The sequence below is a fragment of the Cydia splendana genome, chromosome 7 (genome assembly GCF_910591565.1).
Source record: "Cydia splendana chromosome 7, ilCydSple1.2, whole genome shotgun sequence".
In the NCBI taxonomy this organism is placed as follows: domain Eukaryota; kingdom Metazoa; phylum Arthropoda; class Insecta; order Lepidoptera; family Tortricidae; genus Cydia; species Cydia splendana.
Genome location: NC_085966.1, coordinates 5,699,888 through 5,723,247, shown reverse-complemented (window position 1 = coordinate 5,723,247; position 23,360 = coordinate 5,699,888). Strand labels below are relative to the sequence as shown.

Genomic DNA, 23,360 nt, shown 5'->3' with positions numbered 1-23,360 from the left:
TGGCGTGTGGGGCACGAAATGTACTGACTTTATATCAAGTAAATGGCGGCGAAAACGGCACCGGCCCAGTTTTATAAAGTTACAAGTTTACAGGCCTTTACTGGCAACACTTGCTCCGTTTTTTACAATTTGCGTTTTATAAAAGTACTGTGTTACAATTTTACAGGTTACAGGTACAAGTGCCTGTAGCTCAACCATAGACGAAAATGTGGGAGTTTAATAGTTTTAAACTCATAATCGAACAAGCGTTTTATAAAAATATTGTAAATTACAAGTGTAGATTGGTACACTTGTAACAAAAACTGACATACGTCTTGAGTCCTGTAACAGCACAACAGCAGCTACTTGTAGGTCTCAGTGATTCGCTCTTTCGCTCGTAATTCTTAATTTTAGTTAAAATTATTCGTTTTCTGAGAGATTTTAAACTTTAGTCTTTATTGTTAGGCACCAACGCCAACGATTGTGCCAGGGCATGCATACTTTTCCATGCACTGACCTTATCAGTTTTTGTTAATGTATCTGAAATATATAGTATGCTGGTCAAGCAGATCTTGTCAGTAGAAAAAGGCGGCAAATTTGAAAAATGTAGGCGCGAAGGGATATCGTCCCATAGAAAATTTGAATTTTGCGCCTTTTTTTACTGACAAGATTTGCTTGACCAGCTATACCTAAATAGGAAATAAAGTGACAATATGTTTGATATTGATTTTGTTGATGTTTCGTTTTATTTTATCTACTAGGAAACGGAAAAGGATTGGTGCCGATATTTGTCGTTGATTTATTAGCATTCGTCTCTTTATTTAAGTATAGTGCATTCACATTATGGTAAAGTGTACTAGGTCAAGCAGATCTTGTCAGTAGAAAAAGGCGGCAAATTTGAAAAATGTAGGGGCGACGGGATATCGTCTCATAGAAAATTTGAATTTCGCGCCTTTTTCTACTGACAAGATTTGCTTGACCGTCTATATTTTCGATACACAGCGTAGGTACTTATCTTTGAGCCGCTTCCGAAACGATACATTTTAATGAAATGTGAAACAGTACTTATTTACTTATTAGGTAATATTTCATTATTTAAATCAACTTAATCTGAATCTGAAAACGGCCCGAAAAGTATATCCTTGGCATCGAATACCGCTCTCAACCACTCGATTTTTCCTTCATTTCTGGCCATTTTTCCAATAATTCATATTTTACAGCAAACAATAACACAGCATTTAGTAGAGAACAGAGTATCTATGACAGACGTTTTTTTTTAAAGTAGTGATGTCCTTCACACCTGTAGATTTCACATGTAATCGAGATTGACCGTGGTTCTTTACAACTGTAATTATCTATGTGTATTTATAAAACACCTGTAGCCGTTCACAGTGCATTACAGGTGCCTGTAGCCTGTACTCTTTATAAAACTGGGCCCAGTAGGTATTCAATGTTACATATCAGCTTATTAAGCTGTGCACATATCAGTTTACATTAGGGTGGTATTCCACCTATCCAATTTTTTTGTCCAATATGTATTGAGTGACACATTTAATGATGAATATATCCGCATCGCAAGTCCAACGCCAAAGACGAATTAATCCGTCACAGACCACAGAGCAACATAGACCTACGTGCATACGCATAAAGTTCAATTTCAGTTTTGACACTTCTGTGACGTGGCGTCCGAGTGACAGCTTTTGTGTTGACACGGCGTCGAAAAGGTTAATGAGAGAGTGAGACGCACTGACATTGGACTAAATATATGGACAGGTGGAATACCATCCTAATAAGCGAGGTAACGGTAACCAGTAATAAACTTTGGGTTTTCCGGTAATAACGTTATTGTTGCAAAATATTTACCTATTTTACCTTCTTCAAATTAAAAAGAATAAATACTCATCATGGGTCCTTGTTTATTACTAATGCCGATAACTCTTTTATATCTTATAATAAATGTAAGGAAACCCTTTTATTTCTTCAAATATGTATTCATCTAAAAACTAAATATAATTACTTATTGTAGTTTCTTATATTTAACTTTACGTTTTAAACAGTTGGCATCCACATTAAGGGACAAACCTCCATCCAAAGATTTTCGTTTTAACGTGCTGTCTTCTATAGGCTGCACATGCTTCAAAGGCAGGAGACCCACAGCGTACGGAATGTCATCATCTAACGTGGAGTCTATTGTAGACTCATTGCTGGGTTCATTTTCTTTATTCATGTCGATTTTATTCTTATCTTTCCATCCAGATGTTGACGGTGCTGTGAGATCAATAACTGCATCATTATATCTGGATTCTGATTCATGATTATCATTAGTTTTTGTATCGCTGTTATTCACATGATTATTTTCAGTTTCTTGGGCATTCATATCCATATTATCGTCCCATTGTAAGCCACTTGAAGTTATACTGGCAGTAATATCATCTGGAGGCCGGGTATTTTCAACAGCCACCTCATTTTCTCTAGTTTCGTTCGAAAAAGCATTGCTAACATTCAACGCATCGCCGTCAAAATCAGGTTTGTGATTTGGTTCACCCCTTTCAGCTTCGTTCACGGAACAGTCATTGTTTGATGTGATACCCATATTCTTTTCAATATTCATTAAATCGTTCATAATTTCGTCTCTCCCTGGACAAGGTTTTTCTAATTGAGTGTTGATGTCGAAAGAACTATTATTTAGACTCTGTTTAGGAGTGGACATTAGGCAATCTAAACCATCATCTTTAAAGTCGCTAGCTTGAGGAAGCTGAAGGCTGAAGTCGTAGCAATCTTCGTTTCTTCTTAAGTCCTCTTGCAGATTAAATTGTTGACTCATATTTTCATCCAAGTGGGAGTTTTTCGTGTCAAGCAGGGACATGCTAAAACTAGTGTCCAGAGCGGTGCTCGTAGGACACAACTGCTCCATTGCTCTCGCCTCGTTGAGGTGTTGTTCTTGATAATATTTTTTGACATCATCACTCATAGATTTCGTGAAGAATTGCATGTCTCCCTCGATCCCCGAAAAATCGTGTGATGGATCATGATCCATAGAATTATTATTCTGCATACGTTGATCTAGAACTACATAATTCTGTTGGTCACCAAACGAGTCTAAATTATCTGGCAGGATTGCGTTCAGACTGTTTATGGAATCTTCGTGGTTGCTGAATTGTACGGCATCTTTTTCAAACTCGGCTCCCGAATAACTCTTATTTCCGGACATCAACTCTCCTCTTTCTATCGACTTGGACAAATCGTCAATGCTTTTGATTTCGCTCGGATCCGCAACCTTTTCAATGATGTTAGGCTGCTCGATAACTTCATATTGAATCTCGCTGCTCTGTACCATGTCAAGAAGAACTTGTTCGTTGACGTTGATATAGGATCCGTCTCCGGATTCGAAGAGTATGGGCAGATCGGTGGGAAGTCCGGCGCTTTTTAAGGCATCAACGTATTGGGACATGGCATTATTGATGTTGCTGTTGGAATCACTGGCAGAGCTTGTGGTCGTAGTGTTGACGTAGGAGGAGATTCCCTCTGACCGCATGGGGTGTTCTTCAGGGTACGAGATGGTAGGATCTAAAACGTTGGAGGAGACAGTTTGGTCCATGTACATGAGATCGTTGTCGACGCCCATGTAGTTGTGAGGGCTGGTAGATTCAGGGCCGCAGATGCTGTTAACCGCCTGGGAAAGCGTCACTCTGTCCATGTAGTCCTGGAAATTGAACAGACGAAATTATTGCCGAAATATTTGGCGATGGAACGTAATGAAAAATCTGGTGATGAAGGAAGAAAAGCAGAGGAAGGCCAAGACGTGTGTAATGTGCGTTTTGTGGTTCAAGCTAAAAAAGGTTAAAGTAATGTCGTAACCATATACCTACTGGCAAAAGATGTAAGTACATTGGCAGAGAAACGATATGAACAGTGACTCTGCCGGATCATCTCATAAAAAAATCTTGGATTTCGGTAAATGTCGATCGAATGTGAGCATAAACTGCAGCCTGAAGGTGTATAGTTATATAAAAGACAAGAACGGTCTAACCTGCATGTGTCTGGTCTGCAAATGCTTGAGCTGGTGTATGGCTTTGCGAGAGTCCTGCTCGCGGCGCAGCAGGGCGCGTTCGGCGGCCCGGCCCAGAGGCCCGGAACTCTCCCAGCCCCCGGTGCGCTAGAACAGACCACGTCATGAACAAAGTGCCCCAAAAGTCACAAGAAAATATTACAAAAGCCTGAAGTCTTAACGTTTTCAAGGTAGGGTAATTGAAAAATATATTTATAAAAACAGATTTTCAATATGTTCCACAGTGATGTTATGTTGACCTATCTAGGAATCGAGGGTTTCAAAAATATTGTATCAATAGGGACTTAAATGTTTTTCCTTATCAGTCCATGCCGCCCGGGACATTGCTGCCGTTTTTCCATCTAGTAAATAAACTTACTCTCACACTGGGTCGGCCTCGGCGCGGCTTGATGGAGCGCGGGGTGTCGCCGTAGTCCATGCCGACAGGGGCATTGCTGCCGTTTTCGATGTCGAAAGGTATGCGAACCACCATGTCCTGATGAAATTATTTATATATTTTTTTTGATTGTGAACTGCTGTTAAAATAGGCAAACCTTTGAACTTCAAGTGTCAAAACAAAAACAATTTTATGACAAAAAAAGCAACACGATAAATAATTAAAGAGCTAAGTTTAACCTTGTTCGGGCGTCCCATATTGTCCACTGGCTGACCGGTGTTAGGCGTAGAAAGGTGCTTGGGCTCACTGCTATCCTAAAAATATAAACAATAAAAGATCATTACAAATGCGCTAAAAATAGAAATAAAAATATATTCAACGATTATAAATGTCACCGAAGTTCCCCTTCAACGCTAAGATGTTTAGGAAGGATGAGCGAAAGCTTTGGCGTCATGACGTCAAGAAAAATTTTGTACGCTGAAGGCCTATTCAGATATTACTATCTGAATAGATCTGGTAAGTGAATAACAGGCCAATTCGAACGTACACTGACGTCGGAATGAATCATGTTATTTGGATGATATCAGTTAGATGTCGTTTGATATCAGTGTACGTTCGAATTGGCCTGTGTGTTCGAATGATTCCATTTTCGTTGTGTAGCGACCTAGAGACAATGCTACGGACTACGGCGTAGCACTCGTACCCGTAGCACGTAAGGGTGCTACGCGGGTGCATTATTTATGGGGCTATCGAAAGCAATATGTTAGCATGTGAATTACATTTATGATTGTGACAAAATGGCGAAAGGAGGAATAGTGAAAGATTTTTTCATAATTTTCTTATCTTTACATGAAAAGTAGCGTAATCCTAGCATCTTCAAGACTCCACTCCCACAAAAGAATTGAATAAGTTTGTAACGTACAATATTTTTACAATGAAAGCGGTGTAAAATACCTGTGTATGCATATCTATTAGAGACTGTGGCGGGCGATTGATGACAACAGGAGGCGTGAACACCGGGAGCTCGCCTGTAAGATTAAAACATATTTAGGTATTTATTTGAATCTGATATTGGACTTGTTTAGGTAGATTACGCGATTTATACTTGTTTGCGTGATTTTTGCAATAAAACATGTTGCGACATACAAATGGGCTAATGCAAAATTGTATTAGTTTTTACTCATATTTAATTGTTATTACACGGGCGAGACGCACGATAACTAAATAAAATGACTCAAACATCATTCTGATGTCAGTGTACGTTCGAATTGGCCTGTCTACGCTAAGTTTGCATCGATTAGTAACGATGTGGTGCCATATATACCTACTTGACGTAGCACTTGGTGTAGTGCTAACGTAAACGTACTCTATATAGGTATTTAGATACTTGTAAAATAATAAAATATTACTTACTATGATTATTAATGCCCAGTCCTTCTTTAGTTACCTTCGAAAGACCCTTAATTTTTAGAAATTGTGCTGCAGAAACCAGTTCATCTAAGTTTTCTTCCAAGCACTGAGTTTTGCCACAATACATAAACTCTACAAGCGATTTGAGAACGCTAAATCTCATTTTCAATATGATCAACGGCTCACCATTCTGTTTCTGCAGAACTTCCTAAAAACAAGACGGTTTAAATACCTAATGACTTATTATACTACCTACAATATTATAGGTATGTGCCTCCTACAATATATCGTGAAATCGTAATAAATATAAATACCTGAAAATAAGCACTACTGGCCGCAAGAACCGCTTTGTGAACACGCAAAGTGTGCGAACTACACATTAGTGTCATGTCCACTAAGGATTGCATTTGTAGCAATTTACCAAATCTGGACATTAAGTGTTCCGAGTAATCTTCATAATGAAGACTGTAACGTATTGGAGCCATTATAATTACTTTTGCTCCACTGTAAAACCGTCTCCATTGATTTCAATTTACTGTATGACAGTCTATCGACGTTCAGAGTTTGACAAAATCTTAACAAACGAAAAACGAATAAGAATAATTTGACGTTATTTTAATTTAAAACGACAGCCATTTTGTGGCTGCCAGTCAGTCGGTTACCATTGGTAAAGAGGTTAAAAGGCAAAATCTATATGGCCGCCACGGCGTCGACCTACCTAATTGTTGTCTATGGTAGGTTTTTTCTTCGATAAAAAAAATTACCACATGTAAACAAATCCACAGGACTTACAATAATTGTAATGAATGACTAATTATTAGTCATTCAGCCATTGTATAATAATGACATGACACTGACCGAGTCGCCTTGATTTGTTTCTTTCCGTTTTGTAAAATGGGTAATTTTATTTAAAATTACTTCATACACTTTAAAGTACTTATTCATAATTTTAATTTTATTATGTTATTTCTAGTCAGAATAACGAGCTATTTCAATCCCACTAGGAGAAAAAAGTGACCCAATATTTTTTTCCATTCCGTTACAATGTTTCATAGACTGTATGACGATAACGGAATGGAAGAAATGGAAAATGCAATGCACGGTAATTTTGGGACATTTATTTCTCTTATTGGGGCTCTTGATTCTATAATATAAAAAAAAGTGCAAAAATTATCCTTTTTTATTTAATCTTGAAAATAAAAAGGCACTAAAACCCTAATTATAAACTTTTTTATTTTTGTAGTATAACTTTGTCATGAATTGATTTAACGTGAAATATTTATTCTCTTTTTTTGCTGACTAAGCCACAACGACAACGGCAACAAACAACTAAAAGATTTAGATATGCATACGGTTAGCCTGGCGGCATTGCTGGCGTTACGAAGACATTATTGAACTAAAATAAAAAAAGATCATTTTGTTGTATTCTTTTAATATTTAAAAAATGCAGAAAGAAATAGTAAATACGTTAGAAAATGAATTTATTACAAATTTGTATTTATAGTCCTAAATTAGAACAACAGCGAAAAGTAGTACATTTGTATCTTGTTATGCAGAAAAATAAGTGAAACTGAAAATCTATCACAGACTAACGTTATTTAAGTACTGTTGGCTACAGAACATATTTAATGCTAAATATTATATTTAATTAGCATCAGACCATAATTCCAGTTCATAAATACATTATTAAATAAAATTGGAGGATACAATATAATATTTAAAACTTTCGCGTTTTGAACACATATTAACTCACATTTATAGACGGGTCTATCGCGAATTTATTCTCGTCGTCGCGGCTAACCGCGACCACGACCAGTGAAACCTGTGTCGAAACGTCGGTAAATAAAGGTAGTAAAATAAATTCGCGATAGACCCGTCTATAAATGTGAGTTAATATGTGTAAAGGCAGTAAAAAAAACTAGTTGTTTGCTTTCAGGTTGGATTTGGAATGTATAGTAGGAATGCAACGATTTGTTCATAAGGCACTTGGAACAAATACAGCGAGATTGTGGTCAGATGTGTCCATTAAATCTATGATCGAAACATTTAAACGATTTCTATACAGATAAATAAAAATTGTAATGAATCTTTTCGATACACATCTGAAACTATTATTAGTATAATTTATATATAAACAAGAAAACCATTACATAGTTCCATATAATCTAATCACATTTATCTTTTATAAAATGCACAATTAACACATACGATTATAAGGAAGAACATCAATAGAGCTACGAGTTGAAACAGAAATATAGCGACAGGCGTCGAACAAACTCTAAATACAACCCATGTGGATCATGCGGACACAGATAACGTAACTTCCACATCACCCACATAAGAAACATTAAAAAATACAAATTTGTAACATCTCCAATACTTTTAGTATCGTCTTAGAAATCCATTTCTACACAATAGTTTTACGTTTTACCCTTACCTTACCTCCCTACGACGAAGCTCATACACGACGGGCCGCGGCCACAAAGCTTTTGCGCCGCACCGCACGATTCGCATAAATACCGGAACACATTCTGATAAATATCTGAGATAGAAAAATGTACTTAATTGTGTACTTCTATTCGTTATTCTTGTGGTATTTATGTACTAATAATTCCGTTTGCAAAATATATTGATTTGCATTTCATACTTTTTGGATCCTACTCTTGAGACCATAGACAAAACTCCTTATGAGAAAATGGTCTGTACATTTTAGGCGGGACCTAAATTAAAAAGAAAAAATAATGTTTTTGTATCTAACATCTATAATAGGATAATTATCAACACGTTTTAATGTATTATACACTACAATATTGTCGTACTAATACGTTGAATTATTAAAGTGAGATTCCATCCCAGATACTGCAGAAAACAATAAGTAACCAACTGAAATAACAGCCACGAGTTCGCTTATTATCTAGGTATGACAATACATTTTTTATTTGTCTGTTAGTTCGTGTTAAATCCAATATTAATAAAAAAATAATATACTTATTAATAAAACCTTTTAATTATGTGTATAATATTAGCATTTGGACGTCGATTTTGTGTAGGATTCAATAAATATCCACATATAAATTTCCTGAACTTTGTTGCGTAAGCAGATACAGATATTTATGCGTATGGTCAGTATTATTTCTAATGCGAAATAAAGCAGCAAGTTTGTAAAATTAGTGAGTTTTCTTGATTACAAAAACTTCTAAGTTTTTTTCAAAGTTATTGATTCGCCTACGGCTGATCTACTTGTATTAAAAGTGGCATCATAAGAACAGCATAGTATCTATCCGAATGGACGATAAAGAATCCTACATAAAGTTACGTTAAGTAAATCTTTTTAGACATAGATATTTTTATGGGAGTTGAATATCTTAATAATCTATTTTAATGTCGATTGATAGATTGACTCGTTAATTGACGGCTATCTAAATTAACTGCATTGTCGCTAGATTAGCTGCAAGAAAACCCTATCATTGTACTAAGAATCATTTAAACTTCATAATTTTGTCGGAGATTTCTTTAAATTAATACTGCAAGTAAAATTACGCAATGAAATTATGTAAAGTATTATAAAATATCCTTCAAATCATCGTATATGAACACTTTACATAAGTAATGAGTAATTTTTTACAATACATAGCATGTAGAAAAAATAGAGATTCATTTTTAGAGATCGTCCAGTGAAACGAGACCATCGCTAGTCTACAATCATTTCGACGGTGCTACGATCACGAAGTCGTCTTTTAGTTTTAGAAATTCACTAAAAAGTAGTATACATTTCAAGTTGTGGTCTTCGAGTAGACTGAGTGATAATTCGTTTCAGTGGCAGGTTACATTAAATCTAATATTAAAAGCAAATTACAATATTTACACCTGCCGGCGATTACACCTAGCTAGCGGCTCGGCTAACGAAACTTGAATTCACTAGATACAAGTACTTCAACACTCAATAAGTAGCATCACTCGTTAACCCGGTGGATACAACTTTCTTAGCCAGACACGTCGATAGTTCGTCCGCACGTATTTAAAAATAGCTGCACCGCGTCACAAATTTTTCACTCCACTCAATTGTCAATGATTTTCAAGAAGTCCTCGTCGGAGGGGTCCCCCCTGGGCTTGGCGTCGGGCACGGTGTGCTTGAGCTCGCCGAACGTGTAGCTGCGCTTGTGGCGCCGCGCGCGCTCGCCGTCCAGGCTGGCGCGCTTGTTCCAGCAGAACTGCGGCCGCGGCTCCGCGCCCGCCGACATGGGCATGGCGAGTTGCACGCGCGACCCGCACAGCTCGTTGGCGCTCGTCTGCCGCTTCAGCTTGTCCTTGCCGACGACGAGCTGGAAGCCGCGCAGATCGGCCCGCCCGAGCTCGTTCTCGCTCATCTGCCGCTTCAGCTTCGTCGCCGAGGGGCTCCGCTTGTCCCCCGGGCTGTTCTGGCGCTCGGTCCGGAGCCGGCGCCGGCTGCCGGCGGAGCTGGCGGTGTTGGTGTCGCTGGTGTCGGGGCTGCGGCGGAGCGTGTCGATGGTGTTGTAGAGGTGGTCGAGCTCGCCGGTGCTGCCGTGGCGGGAGGAGCCGCGCCGCTGCGGGCGCTGCAGGGGCTGCACGCGCGGCAGATGGCCGTGGCTGGCCTGGCGCATGATGGCGGCGGGCTGGCGGCGCGGCATGCTGCAGCTGCGCGGCACGAGCGCGTCGTGCGCCACGTTCTCGTACACGTGCGCGCCGTCGTCCTCGTGCGTGATGAGGTTCTGCCGGCTCTCGGTCGTCTCCTTTCGCTGCCCGACCGAGTTGCTCTTTTTGTGCCCTGAATTTTTCGCTTCGGGGACGTTCTTCACTAGTTTGCAGTCGCTCGCGCTTCTGGGCAGTAGATTCGCATATCCGTGACTCTCCTGCTTTTGTGGCCTATCCGCCGGTTTCGGACATGTCGGGGCGGCAGTCTCTACCTCATTTTTAGTGGAATTGGAATGTTTTAGAAGTTTACTTTGAGAAGGATTCGATTTGGCGTGTTCCGCGCCGGAAGTCGTCTGTGGGGTCACCTCCTGGCGTTTTCTGTCGAGGTCGGGTTTGGAAGATTTGTCGAGGACGACTTTAGTTTTATCGCTCTTGCAGATTTTCACGCTGAATCTGAACGGCGGTTTGAAGACGACCTGTAGGCGAGCTTTTTCGCCGGACAACAGATTGGTGGCGCTCTTGGACGGTCTCGTTTTGCGTGTGCCCTTTTGTACTTGTCGATGCGTTCGCTCGGTGAGTCCTAGGGGTATAGACTTAGATTTAGGAATGGCAGTAGGTTGTGGCGAGCTCAGAAGCCACTTCTGAACTTTCGTTAAAGCTTCCGTATCTTTAGTGGGGGTGGATGGATGTTTCTGCATTGAACTATAGTCAATGGTTTCTTTCTTGATTTTGGATTTTCGTTTCTTTATTTTTGCTTTATGTTTTGACAGGAGGACATGTTTCGGAGACTTCCCCTCCGCATTCGTCACCACTACGGCACTTTCCTTCGGTACTTTGGCGGGGTCGTCCGGTTTCGCCGGATGACTAGGTTTCTGAAATAAAAACGACAACGTTACAAAGTTTTTTGTCACCTTGGAAATAAAATTCACAATGGTATCTTAATAAATTTTTGCACATTAATTGGTTATAAAAGTGTCAACTTACCCTCTTTTTGGCGGCGTGTGCCGGAGATGCCTTATCTTGCTTATTTTTATGATCCTTTTTATTGCGGTAAGCTTTTGTGCGGAGGGCAACTTTCTTCTTCAGAGGAAGTTTTGATCTGAAAAATGAACACGTAAGTTTCGGTCATTTGATGTAGATAAAGGGGATAAAGGAAGGAATAAAGAATAGTTTTAATAATACATAACACTGACTTTTATATTTATAAAAAAAAACGGACGCGATTTTGGCATAACCATTGGGACTTACAAGCTTTTTTCATTTCCCTTGGCTCTAGAGCAGTGGTTCCTAACCTGGTGGTAATTACTCCCGTGGGGGTAAAACTGGTATTTTGCGGGGGTAATAAGCTGACCTAATATGACAATACAACAAACGTACACGTTTTATTTTTTATTACCAATGGGAGGAGGGGTCAAATCAGGTTCCCTAGTTAGTCATAGGGGTGACCGGACTGAAAAGGTTAGGAACCACTTCTCTAGAGGGGTTAAATTCAATGTGGTGAAGTAATGATATTCACCTGACAGCGGTGTGGACGATCAGCCCCCCGTTGGGGTCGGCAGCATCAGGCAGACGGACGGTTTCGGTGGTGGACGAGTGGATGATGGTCACAGACTTCAGCTTCTTGCCGTGGCGGCCCAGGAAGCGCGTGCTGGCCACCTGGAATGTTGAGTTTAGCGTTATTTATATCTAAACTTATCAGAAGTAAGTTAATCTTTAAATCAACTTATACTAGCGATACGAAAACAGTAGTATCAGAAAAACTAATACCTAACATAACAAGTTGTTATATTATGATCCGTGTATTCTGATAAATTAGTAAAAGTATTATGAATAATTTACCTTGCTTGTAGGGAATTAGCCTATTCTTCTGAAAACTCAGCAGATATTAATAAATCATAAGTGGAAAGGGGACCTAATACTGGGGACGTAGCCAAGATAACATGTGAAAATCGTTTTTCGACAAAAGCGAAAAGTAAAACTGTTTTGGGATGACAGGTCCGACGAAAAGTCACGTCATCATATTTTGTATTTTGATTAGCTTTTTACACGACTGCCCAAACAAAAAGAGTGTATTGTTTTCAGCGTTCATGTTTGTATGTATGTGAGTTTCTTTATTCCACCTTAACTTCTGAATGCCTTAACCGATTTAGACGTATGATACATCATTAGAATCCTTACGTCATCCCGGCTAACATAGGCTATATGACGTCATTATAAAAACAATATGGCGGACTTAATGCGCCATATTACGCAACCTTTAGAAAAAAATATCGTGCAAACCTATCGAGTAGGGTATCAAAATGAAGGGCTTTGAAAGCCAATTGATAAAATATATGCAACATGTGGGTTTAAGTTTCATTTTGAGAAAGTAAGAATTGACAAAATATGTTAAGAGAAGCTAATCTCATAAAACCAAATATTATTATTGAATGGGATACTTATTAAAATAAAAGGAAAGAGTTTGACCGCTGATCATAAAAAAATATCATCATCATCATCATCATATCAGCCAGAGGACGTCCACTGCTGGACATAGGCCTCCCCCAAAGAGTGCCACAATGACCGGTCTTGCGCCACCCGCATCCAGCGGACTCCCGCGACCTTTACCAGGTCGTCAGTCCACCTTGTGGGGGGTCTACCCACGTTGCGCCTTCCGGTACGTGGTCGCCACTCGAGAACCTTTCCGCCCCAACGGCCATCGGTTCTACGGGCAATGTGCCCCGCCCACTGCCACTTAAGTTTAGCGATTCGGAGGGCTACATCGGTTACTTTGGTTCTGCTGCGGATGGCCTCATTTCTGATGCGATCACGCAGAGAGACTCCAAGCATAGCCCTCTCCATTGCCCTTTGGGTGACTTTGAGCCTTCTTATGAGGCACACAGTAAGCGGCCACGTTTCAGTTCCATATGTCATCACTGGCAACACACACTGGTCGAAGACTTTCTAGTAAAGTAGTAGTATAAAAAAATATAATTATATTATATTAGGTACTCATAATTTTTAAAACATGTTCGTAATTGCGCTAATGGAATCAGAAAGTTTAAAATATAACTTCTATTTATTAATCGATACGATGCAGAGTCCGTCTAAGCTAACTCTGCACCGACTTTGGCAGAACAAATCGTGAAAGTATCATTATAACCGTATGGTTTAATTTAATTTTAACATTTATGATGATGACATTACTCAGAGCGTAAGAAAGATGTGCGCTTCCTGCAACTTGTCCAAGTATATGCACTCGGTCCAAAGCCAGGCGCCAAAGGCGCCCCCACACTAAAAGGGTCAGGCGTAGCCCGACGTACGTGACACGCTATACTCTTACCAAAGCCGGGCGCCTTCGGCGCCCTCATACTCAAAGCGTCGAGCGGAGCCCGACGTACGTGGCGCGTTGTACGCGTTCCAAAGCCGGGCGCCTTCGGCGCCCTCATACTAAAAGAGTCGGGCGTAGCCCGACGTACATACGTGGCGCACTGCGCACGGTCCAAAGCCAGGCGACTTCTACTTTCTCATACTAAAAGTGTCGGGCGTAGTCCGACGTACGTGACACGCTGTATGCATACCAAAGCCGGGCACCTTCGGCGCCCTCACACTTAAAGGTTCTGGCGTAGACCGATGTTCGTGGCGCGCTGCACGCGGTCCAAAGCCAGGCACCTTCAAATCTCTCATATTAAAAGTATCGGGCGTAGCGTGACACGCTGTATGATTACCAAAGCCGGCCTCATACTCAAAGCCTCTTGCGTAGCCCGACGTACGTGGCGCGCTGTACGCGTTCCAAAGCCGGGCGCCTTCGGCGCCCTCATACTAAAAGAGTCGGGCATAGCCCGACGTACGTGACGCGCTGCGCGCGGTCCAAAGCCAGGCGACTTCTACTTTCTCATACTAAAACGTACGTGACACGCTGTACGCATACCAAAGCCGGGCGCCTTCGGCGCCCTCTTACTCAAAGCGTCGGGCGTGTACGAGGCGCGTTGTACGCGTTCTAAGGCCGGGCGCCTTCGGCGCCCTAATAGTAAAAGAGTCGGATGTAGCCCGACGTACGTGGCGCGCTGCAGTCGGTCCAAAGCCAGGCGCCTTCGACTCTCTCATACCAAGTGTCGGGGGCGTAGGCCCACGTACGTGACACGCTGTACGCTTACCAAGACGTCTTCAGTGCCCTCTCACTCAAAGCGTCGGGCGTAGCCCGACGTTCGTGGCGCACTGTACGCGTTCCAAAGGAGTCGGGCGTAGCCCGATATATGCGGCGCTCTGCGTGCCTTTCTGTACTGAGGACGCCCTCGCAAAAGTAATATAAAGTGACTTCAAATGGTTAGTAACGAAATCATGACCCCAAAGTTAAATTAAAATTAAAAAAACACGACTTCGAGAAAGCGAACTGAAAAGATGAAAATATTTTTTAGTTGTGTTAGTTACTCAACTTAATGAATGTAAAAATTCTAAAAAGTATAAAATAAAATAAATTAATTAAAAATTAAAAAACACGCCTGCGAAAAAGCGAACTGAAAAGACAAAAATAATTTTTAGTTGTGTTAGTTTAGTTGAGTAACTTAATGAATGTAAAAAATAATTAGAATATGAGTGTTTAGTGAAGGTTATAAACAACAAACGCAAAAGTTTTATGCTCATTTAGGATCGTGACTGTACCTGTATATTTTATTTCAATTGCAGTCGGGGACCTTGATGTATTGTCATTTTCCCATTTAATAGGTTCCCGACTGCAATTGAAATAAAATACACAGGTACAGTCACGATCCTAAATGAGCATAAAACTTTTGCGTTTGTTGTTTATAACCTTCACTAAACACTCGTATTCTAATTATTTTTTACATTCATTAAGTTACTCAACTAAACTAACACAACTAAAAATTATTTTTGTCTTTTCAGTTCGCTTTTTCGCAGGCGTGTTTTTTAATTTTTAATTAATTTATTTTATTCGAGAAACGATTGTCTTTTGCCTAGGCCTCTCATGTATTTATTTGCAACTTAAGCTATATAGCTAGCTGGCGTGGGTGCATGGAGCGGGCGCACGCACGCGGGTGCTAAGTAGGTAAATCCGTCGCACGCGTCCGTGCCAGTTACCGTTGCTCATACTTACCTAAAAATTTTCGTTAATCCACGCACCCGCTCTATGCAACTTACACACGTGCCCTTAGACTAGAGTACCTATACAATAAATCAAAGGTAGTATCCTAATTAAATCTAGCCTTAACCTTAGCATACAAAGTTCCTCACTCGTCTAGCGTTACAGTACACACAGTAGTTTGATACAACACGATACCTCGGTTGTAAGACGCTAATACTTGTTAGCGTCTATCTCGAGTTCGATTGCGGAATCTAAGATGCGGCAACATCGCTAAGGAACAATCAAATTAATATCAAAACGAAAAAAAAAACTATTATTTTTTTTTATATTATTGGTACCTATACTGGTTTACTAAATATTGTACATTAAAATCTTAAATACTCGTAGTCGCTTACTTCAGGTGCTGTGTAATTCAACGAAATCTTTTATAGATTTGTTTCGTTTAACAAACCGCTTTCCTGTCTCACTGATTATTGTCACTATCAAACATAACTATAACTTGTTGTGCAAAGCCTACAGAGGCCTAAGCACCTCAAAGAAGTCCAGGTTAGGTTAGATTCAGGCGCAGACTCTACTGCATAGAATAAGCCTGTCTGTATGCTTATTTTCACTGTATCCCGCAATATATTTCTACAATAAATTCTGTTTATTTTTTCAGTTAGAACATGAAGCGGATCATTCCAGGAGTTAAGAAGTATCGAACAGAGATGTTCGTGACGAATTTAGTTGATAACTCACCAACAAAGCGATGACGGCCAGCAAGATGAGCAGCACGGCGTACCAGTGGCGGAGCACCCAGCGCTTGAAGCCGGCAATGCTCTCGTCCGAGAGCAGGAGTTTCCGCAGAGTGGCCAACGGACCCGACGGGTCTACTTCGCGACAGCGTTGGAACACGTCGCAGTACCTGCATCAGCAATATTTTAATAATTAATACATACATACATATAATCACGCCTATTTCCCGGAGGGGTAGGCAGAGACCACGGATTTCCACTTGTTACGGTCCTGACATACCTCTTTCGCTTCCTTCACTTTTATAACATTCCTCATACACGCTCGCCGGTTTAGGGTGTTCTTGGCCTGGCCTTTCTTCAGGATTTCCCCGATCTGAGCATAGAAAGTCCGTCGAGGTCTACCCCTTCCAACTCCCACTTCCACTTCTCCCTTATACACTCTCTTTGTTTGTTTGTGTCTCTTTGTTTGTTTGTTAATAATTAATGTAAATGTTTTACATTCATTACTTGTGATTGTGATATAAAAAATTGTTAGGGCTCTTGAAAAATTACGAACGTTTTGTAGCCCTGCTGGTAAAGATAGATGCAGAGCACTTTGACTATGCGTTAACTTACTTATCGATGTTGCCACCAAAAGCTACAAGATTAGTAAGATTACCGATGTACCTATAGTCAGATTCCTAGGAATATATTTGAAAAGAGACTAACTAATGTTTTTGGGCCATGCGGATCTATATAATAACTAAAGACACTTATAAGAAATATCCATCTGTAGATATAAATTTCTCGCTTTGTATTTCAGGTAATGATAAAAATCAGTAGAACCAAAAACATCATCTCCGACCGCCGACCTACCTGCAGATGGATAACATCAGCATCGGGTTTGATTGGTTAATTGTTACATTGTAAAGAGGTTTACCCGTTGTAGTCGTTGCACGGCGTGCCCGGCTTAGCGTACATGTCGGGTACGTCGAACGGGGCCGCGTTCCAATGGAAGGAGGAGACGCACGGGCCCCCGGGCTTGCGGCAGCACAGCTCGCACGCCGAGCGCGGGTCGTCCTTGCGCGGCGCGCACTGGCACGACTCCAGGCCGTACGCCAGGCAGATAGAGCCGGTACACTCCTGGAATATACATTACAGAATTAATACAAGCGAAAGCGCTGGTGGCCTAGCGGTAAAAGCGTGTGAGCGTACCAATGAGTTTTTCGAAACTTATGTATTACGAAATATCATTTGATATTTACCAGTCGCTTTTCGGTGAAGGAAAACATCGTGAGGAAACCGGACTAATCCCTAGGCCTAGTTTCCCCTCCGGGTTGGAAGTCAGATGGCAGTCGCTTTTGTAAAAACTAATCCCTACGCCAATTCTTGGGATTAGTTGCCAAGCGGACCCGTGAGCCGTGGGATGAGCCGTGGCAAAATGCCGGGACAACGCGAGGAAGATGATGAATTGATACAAGCGAAAATTTATGATTTATGGATATTTATAAATGGGGCAACGTACCTATACGTCCACTTGTACGTCTACTCTTACACCATCGATGTATGATAGTGTAAAACATATGGATGACAAGAATTTAAGAGAAATGTTAGTATGTTTATTTATTTATGCTGGAGAACCGATGATCGATGGATCAAATCTATGAACGAACTCTGCATGAACTGGTGAAGACTGCGTAATATAAGTAGAGCTAAGGGTTTACACAAGTGGATAGAGTCAGTCAGTGTTCAATTTGCAGTCCTATAATAAACTGCAACAGTGGTTCATGATATAAAATGACACACAAAGGCTATGTATAAATTACCCCCATGAAGCAAACCAGCTCCTTGTCGCAGCGCGTCTTGTTCGCCTTGTGCCTGCTCGCGGGGCAGGCGGCGCGTTTCCCGTCGCAATGTGCCGCGTCGCGACAGCCGTTGTCGGAGCGACATTTGTCGCCGAATTTCAGTGTGCATGAGGCTGTGCAGCATGGACCCTGTAAAATCACCCCGATTTCAATGCTGGCCATAATTAGGTATACTTATTTCCTCGCCTATTACAGAAAGTCAGCTGTCAAAAGTGACATTGCTGGACCAGAAATACTCTCCAATACACACACTCATAATTTTGTCCAGATGAAATCCATACCAGTTTCAGAACAAAAAATTGAAATCAGAATAGCAAAGTGGAAGAGCAAAAGGGGCATTCCACGAGACTGTCGCTTACATAACGCTTTTGCCTTGTATGGTAGCTACCTCAATAAAATACGTGAATCTCGAGAATATACTGCCAATTTGTTAGCCAAGTCATGAAATATTACCTGACCCAATATCGCTTACTCAGCATTTCCAGAAGTATTAGAAGAATTGCGTTATGTAAGCGACAGTCTCGTGGAATGCCCCAAAATCTGTTAAAAACCGGGCAAGTGCGAGTCGGACTCGCGCACGAAGGGTTCCGTACCATAATGAAAAAAAAAAACGGAAAAAAATGCAAAAAAAAACGGTCACCCATCCAAGTACTGACCACGCCCGACGTTGCTTAACTTTGGTCAAAAATCACGTTTGTTGTATGGGAGCCCCATTTAAATCTTTATTTTATTCCGTTGTTAGTATTTGTTGTTATAGCGGCAACAGAAATACATCATCTGTGAAAATTTCAACTGTCTAGCTCGGTTCGTGAGATACAGCCTGGTGACAGACAGACGGACGGACGGACGGACGGACGGACAGCGAAGTCTTAGTAATAGGGTCCCGTTTTACCTTTTGGGTACGGAACCCTAAAAAGGAACTGGATAAATTGAGACGTAACAGAGGTCCTTTTGCTATACCCGTATAATTTTGTCAATCACTGCCTACACAACATAATCAAGTGGCTCACCTGACTAGGACTGCACACGCTGTGCTCTGTAAGTGTGCAGGGTTTGTAATGAGGCCTCGCCGCTTGAGGCCGGCAGCACACGTCAGTACACTCCGAGGCCCAGCCGCAGTCGCACTCCTCGCCCTCTTCCACGACGCCGTTGCCGCAGATCGCTGGTTGGGGTTCTGACGAGAAAATTTGTTATTGACATAACATTTGTCAATTAACAATCCGTCCCACCGCTTGGCACGGCCTTCTCACATTATACAAGTTGGTTGGTTTGGGCTACAGTCCGCATGCATATTCATATTACGTATTTTTTTTACTCACAGCGTCACGCTGTATGGGAAGGCAAGAAAATTTCTATAAAACGTAACGCTATAAGCAGCGTCAGGCGTCAACCGGATACCAAGGCCGAAAAAAAACTTAGTGGAGGGAGGCAAACATTTTGATTATAGGTAATTATTTATTTTCCGTCGTGGCATTGGAGCAGCAGTGACAAAATACAAATGGGATAAATCGATAGGTCTATTTTAAGTTTGATCAAATTTAATGTAAAAATTAGATGAACTAACCTGTGAAACATCCTTTAGGCGACCGTGCCTTGTTGTTCAGCACGGGATCAATAGCTCTGAGCGAGCACGGCGAAAACTTATTGTTGTTCTTACGGTCCCCGCTGGTCGCTCGGGCGAACATGATATAGTTCCCGTCTTCACCGAACGGGGTGCACACCTCTGGGTCGTGCTGGAATGAAAAATGCCATCTTAGTTCTACTGCAAAGTCCAAACATAACCCCAGGAGGCCCTGGAGCTCCAGCGTTCATCATTTGCTAGCCAAAAAACATTTTTTGGCGTCAGTCTTGAGTGTATTTTTGGGTCAATTTTTAAGTACATCTAATAGTGCTCACCGGCGAGCCGAAGTTGTGTCCAATCTCGTGCGCGAGCGTGACGTGTGATACCGCAGGTGGCACGTGCTTGCCGTAATTCAGCAATGTCACTATCCCCGTGTTCAGGGACTTCATGCTGCCCCGGTAATGCTGCAAACACATTGGTCGTTATAAAAAAACAAACGCGTAGAAAAATAAGTGGGTATTTCTAAAATGGCGGCCAGTTTGCGTACGAGCCCCGCCTGGTGGTGAACGACACAGTTGATCATAGACGCTAACTATCCTCGAGGTATGCTGTATGCTCTTTAAGATATGCTGTGTAAACGGCTTAAAAAATAAATACAGGTCTATAAACTGACGATAGAAAGAGACAAATGTTTTGTCTTGCATGACAAAATGTCCTCCCTCCTTGTATCGGTTTCCTCATCACTGAGTCAACTGAGTGTCGTGGCCACTTCTATGGAAGCTTCTCTTTGGCAATTTGCCTCCACCTCTTTCTGAGCGAATTTGGTCTGTCGACCGCATTGGGCTCCTGCGTCTCGGTTTGACATCACAAATGTACTAACGTGTAATTATCATCTCTTTCACACACCTATCTGCTAAATTGCGGAATAACTGATCTTACCCCATTCTTTTCACAGACTCCGCCTGCGTTTTTAAGGTCACCAGTCCACGCTAGACCCAAAGTACCCATTTCAAAGTCTCGGTATGTGAACATGTACGCTAAACAAAACGCGTCGTAGTCTTCCTCTGAAAATAATAATCATAATCAACGTCATTTTTCTCCCATGGCAAATTCTTAAGTGTTTATTAGTTAGGAAGGCATACAACTTTTTATTTAATTGAATTCGATGGATTCCAAAGTAAAATTTTAAAAGTTCTCGTTTTTTCGTGTTTACAGTAAAGTTACTAGTTTCACTTTCTCAAACGCTCGACTACTTGAGAAAGTATTTTCGTGTTTTTCAAATGTCTAAAAATACTCAACATTTAAATCTGAAAAACTTATTTGATTAAATTGAAGTCCTTCAAAATGTTTTATCAATAATGTTAGAAACTTCACTGTAGATAACGAGAAATGCAAATAGAACGTACCTGAGAAAAGTTCCAAGTATTTCTCAACACCGTAGTTGTTGGGAAACCTGTAGGCGGGGTCCTTCATAGCGTCTAGCGTGTGTACCTTTATCCGTTTGATCATAAACGTGATGTTGTCTGGCTTGCCGTCTTGGTTGAAGTCTGTAAAAGGCAATCACATTATGTTTGAATCCTCATGCAAGGATGTTAGTAAAAGTAACACAAAGTAAATTACAATTTCTAACCTGTGACTTTATAAATGGCGTTGACTTTCTGTACATGGCGAGTCATGACTTCTATACAAGCTTCTTCAGATCCATATCTTTGATAGAACATGTGATCAGCTTGCAAATAGACTAGACAAGTGGTCTTCCTCGGATCGACGGTTGCTCGTTTGTTGACGTGTCTACCATCGTCGCTTCCGTTTCCACTCAAGACTGTATATCCTACGGGCTCCTTCTTAACAATATCCTTACTAACCGTTACGACCCCGGCTTTCGTCTTTATCACTTCGACGTGCGTCTTTGGCTTCGACGGTCTCGTTTCCTCAGAATCGAGCCGGACTTTAGTAATGAGGTTACTCTTATCGATTTTAATTTTCGGCTTTCTCGTACTTAATTTTTCGAAATCGCTGTTACTAGTATAAGGAACGTCTAAGTCTAATGGTAATTCGGGATTTTTCTTAGGTTCGTCGTCTTGCATCTCATCTTCTGGGAGCCATCGTTTTTTGCGTCTATGTATTTCTTTGTTTAAGTCTTCTGTGTTGTTGAGGGAGTCATCTAGAGTTAGGTTGAATAGTTCCGCTTGGCTTCCGTGTAGTCTTTTGAGGTGTAGTTGGTGCGAGGCGCAGGGCGCGGGCTGGCCGTCGTTGGGGTGGTCGACGTCGGAGCGGCGGTACACCACGCTGTGCATGGAGGGGTGCGAGGAGTCATACCGGGAGAGCGGCTCCACGTAGTACTCCTCGGTGGCCGTCCAGATGGTGCCGTCGAACAGCCCGTCCGCCGTGATCACGCCGTACACCTCCGACGTGTCATCATCTGGAATAAAACATTAATAAATGTCAGTGGACGATTACACACAAAATGTAATGTTATAGATTACATAAAAGATAAGCACCGAACTACATATTTCTCTTTCCTGTAGTTCAAACACGTATAGATTAGCAGGCAATTTGCTTTCACAAAAGAGGTGACAAGCCTAACTCTATCATCTCATGATAGCTACTATATTGAGTTATCCTCCCACACATATTATTTAATCACACTGGAGAATATATTTAAATGATACATACAAGCTCACGTAGGCGTGTAGCTGTGACTGCTGTGAGTAGGTAACTCCAAGTTATATTTAACGTAGTTCGTAGTTCCCAAAAGGAATAGCTAAACATTATTTGTCCATGATTAATTAAATTGGTGGGAGACCGTTCACTATTCCGAAACAACCTTTGAAACACAAACGGCCCTGGGACACTTAAACAAATGGCAGGCGATATTTTATGAAAACTAATTCGAGGTGCAAAGAGCCTCGGGCATCTGAATGAATAAAATCACAGCCTGCAGTCGCAGTCGAGGGATAGAAACCGCTCATAAATAACGGTAATTACTACCGCACCTTCCTATTCCCCCTTCATTCATTCCCTGATAAAAGGAAAAAATCAACTAAATGTTAAACAAGCTCTCTTGAAAGCCCTTGTAAGAGGCAGGATTTCTAAGAAACGGTTTTAATGAGGTTTAATGTCTTGTTGGATTTTCGGCTCGGAGCGGGCACTTGAAAGCCTCACGGAACGCCTCACTGAAACCAGATTAAAATAAACGAGGTCTGTAAACGGTCATACGCAGCTTGCACATGACAGGACGAGGCTCACGAGGCTCCTCCTCCTCCTCATAGGGTGACGTACAAAAATACGTAAATTGCGCATATTTTTATATAAAAACAGGTCAAGTGTCTGAACAGGGTGCACATTTAAAAGGAGAACGGCTGCGGCCGCGGCGAAACCGAAAAGTGTTGATACGGATACGATACGGGAAGTAACCAATAAGAAACTTTAAGAAGCATTTACTCAATTAAACTTTTGAATTAATTTCATCAAAATTAACTTTGTCTCCGGAAGCCAGATGGGTCTCGGCATATAATTCTGTTTTATTAAGTTAGTCACAGACTGTTGAAGTTTACTGGGATCGTGTTTAATTGGTAATTTCGGCAATTTGGGAAATTTATATAACTGACTTAAGATCGCTTATAATCCATCTATGTATTATAAAACAGCCAG

At 41.2% G+C, this 23,360-nt stretch overlaps 2 protein-coding genes across 2 annotated transcripts in view; both read right to left on the bottom strand.

Moving 5' to 3' along the window:
• Nucleotides 1-1,964: 1,964 nt before the first annotated feature.
• LOC134791975 (uncharacterized) lies at nucleotides 1,965-6,578 on the bottom strand. The gene is made up of 7 exons (XM_063763069.1): nucleotides 6,149-6,578; nucleotides 5,838-6,042; nucleotides 5,379-5,452; nucleotides 4,664-4,738; nucleotides 4,407-4,523; nucleotides 4,010-4,135; nucleotides 1,965-3,682 (listed from the first exon to the last, which is right to left on the bottom strand). Exons 1-7 carry the CDS (start codon nucleotides 6,317-6,319, stop codon nucleotides 1,997-1,999), a joined length of 2,454 nt encoding a protein of 817 aa, XP_063619139.1. The 5' UTR covers nucleotides 6,320-6,578; the 3' UTR covers nucleotides 1,965-1,996.
• A 1,203-nt stretch (nucleotides 6,579-7,781) lies between these two features.
• LOC134791983 (uncharacterized) overlaps nucleotides 7,782-23,360 on the bottom strand; it is a 320,377-nt gene continuing 304,798 nt past the window's right edge. The window contains exons 4-15 of the mRNA XM_063763080.1: nucleotides 21,337-22,128; nucleotides 21,113-21,253; nucleotides 20,646-20,770; nucleotides 20,042-20,170; nucleotides 19,710-19,878; nucleotides 19,156-19,319; nucleotides 18,107-18,274; nucleotides 17,221-17,423; nucleotides 16,306-16,471; nucleotides 12,004-12,143; nucleotides 11,472-11,586; nucleotides 7,782-11,359 (exon numbers count right to left, since the gene is read on the bottom strand). Coding sequence (XP_063619150.1) covers nucleotides 9,893-11,359; nucleotides 11,472-11,586; nucleotides 12,004-12,143; nucleotides 16,306-16,471; nucleotides 17,221-17,423; nucleotides 18,107-18,274; nucleotides 19,156-19,319; nucleotides 19,710-19,878; nucleotides 20,042-20,170; nucleotides 20,646-20,770; nucleotides 21,113-21,253; nucleotides 21,337-22,128 — 3,779 coding nt within the window. The 3' untranslated portion in view covers nucleotides 7,782-9,892. The remainder of the gene's footprint in view (nucleotides 11,360-11,471; nucleotides 11,587-12,003; nucleotides 12,144-16,305; nucleotides 16,472-17,220; nucleotides 17,424-18,106; nucleotides 18,275-19,155; nucleotides 19,320-19,709; nucleotides 19,879-20,041; nucleotides 20,171-20,645; nucleotides 20,771-21,112; nucleotides 21,254-21,336; nucleotides 22,129-23,360) is intronic.

Coding starts and splice junctions, on each gene's coding strand:
- LOC134791975 (XM_063763069.1), bottom strand. CDS start 6,319: ATGGCTCCAATACGTTACAGTCTTCATTATGAAGATTACTCGGAACAC. Junction 6,043..6,148: donor CCAGTAGTGCTTATTTTCAG/GTATTTATATTT, acceptor TCTTGTTTTTAG/GAAGTTCTGCAGAAACAGAA. Junction 4,739..5,378: donor TAATAGATATGCATACACAG/GTATTTTACACC, acceptor TTATATTTTTAG/GATAGCAGTGAGCCCAAGCA.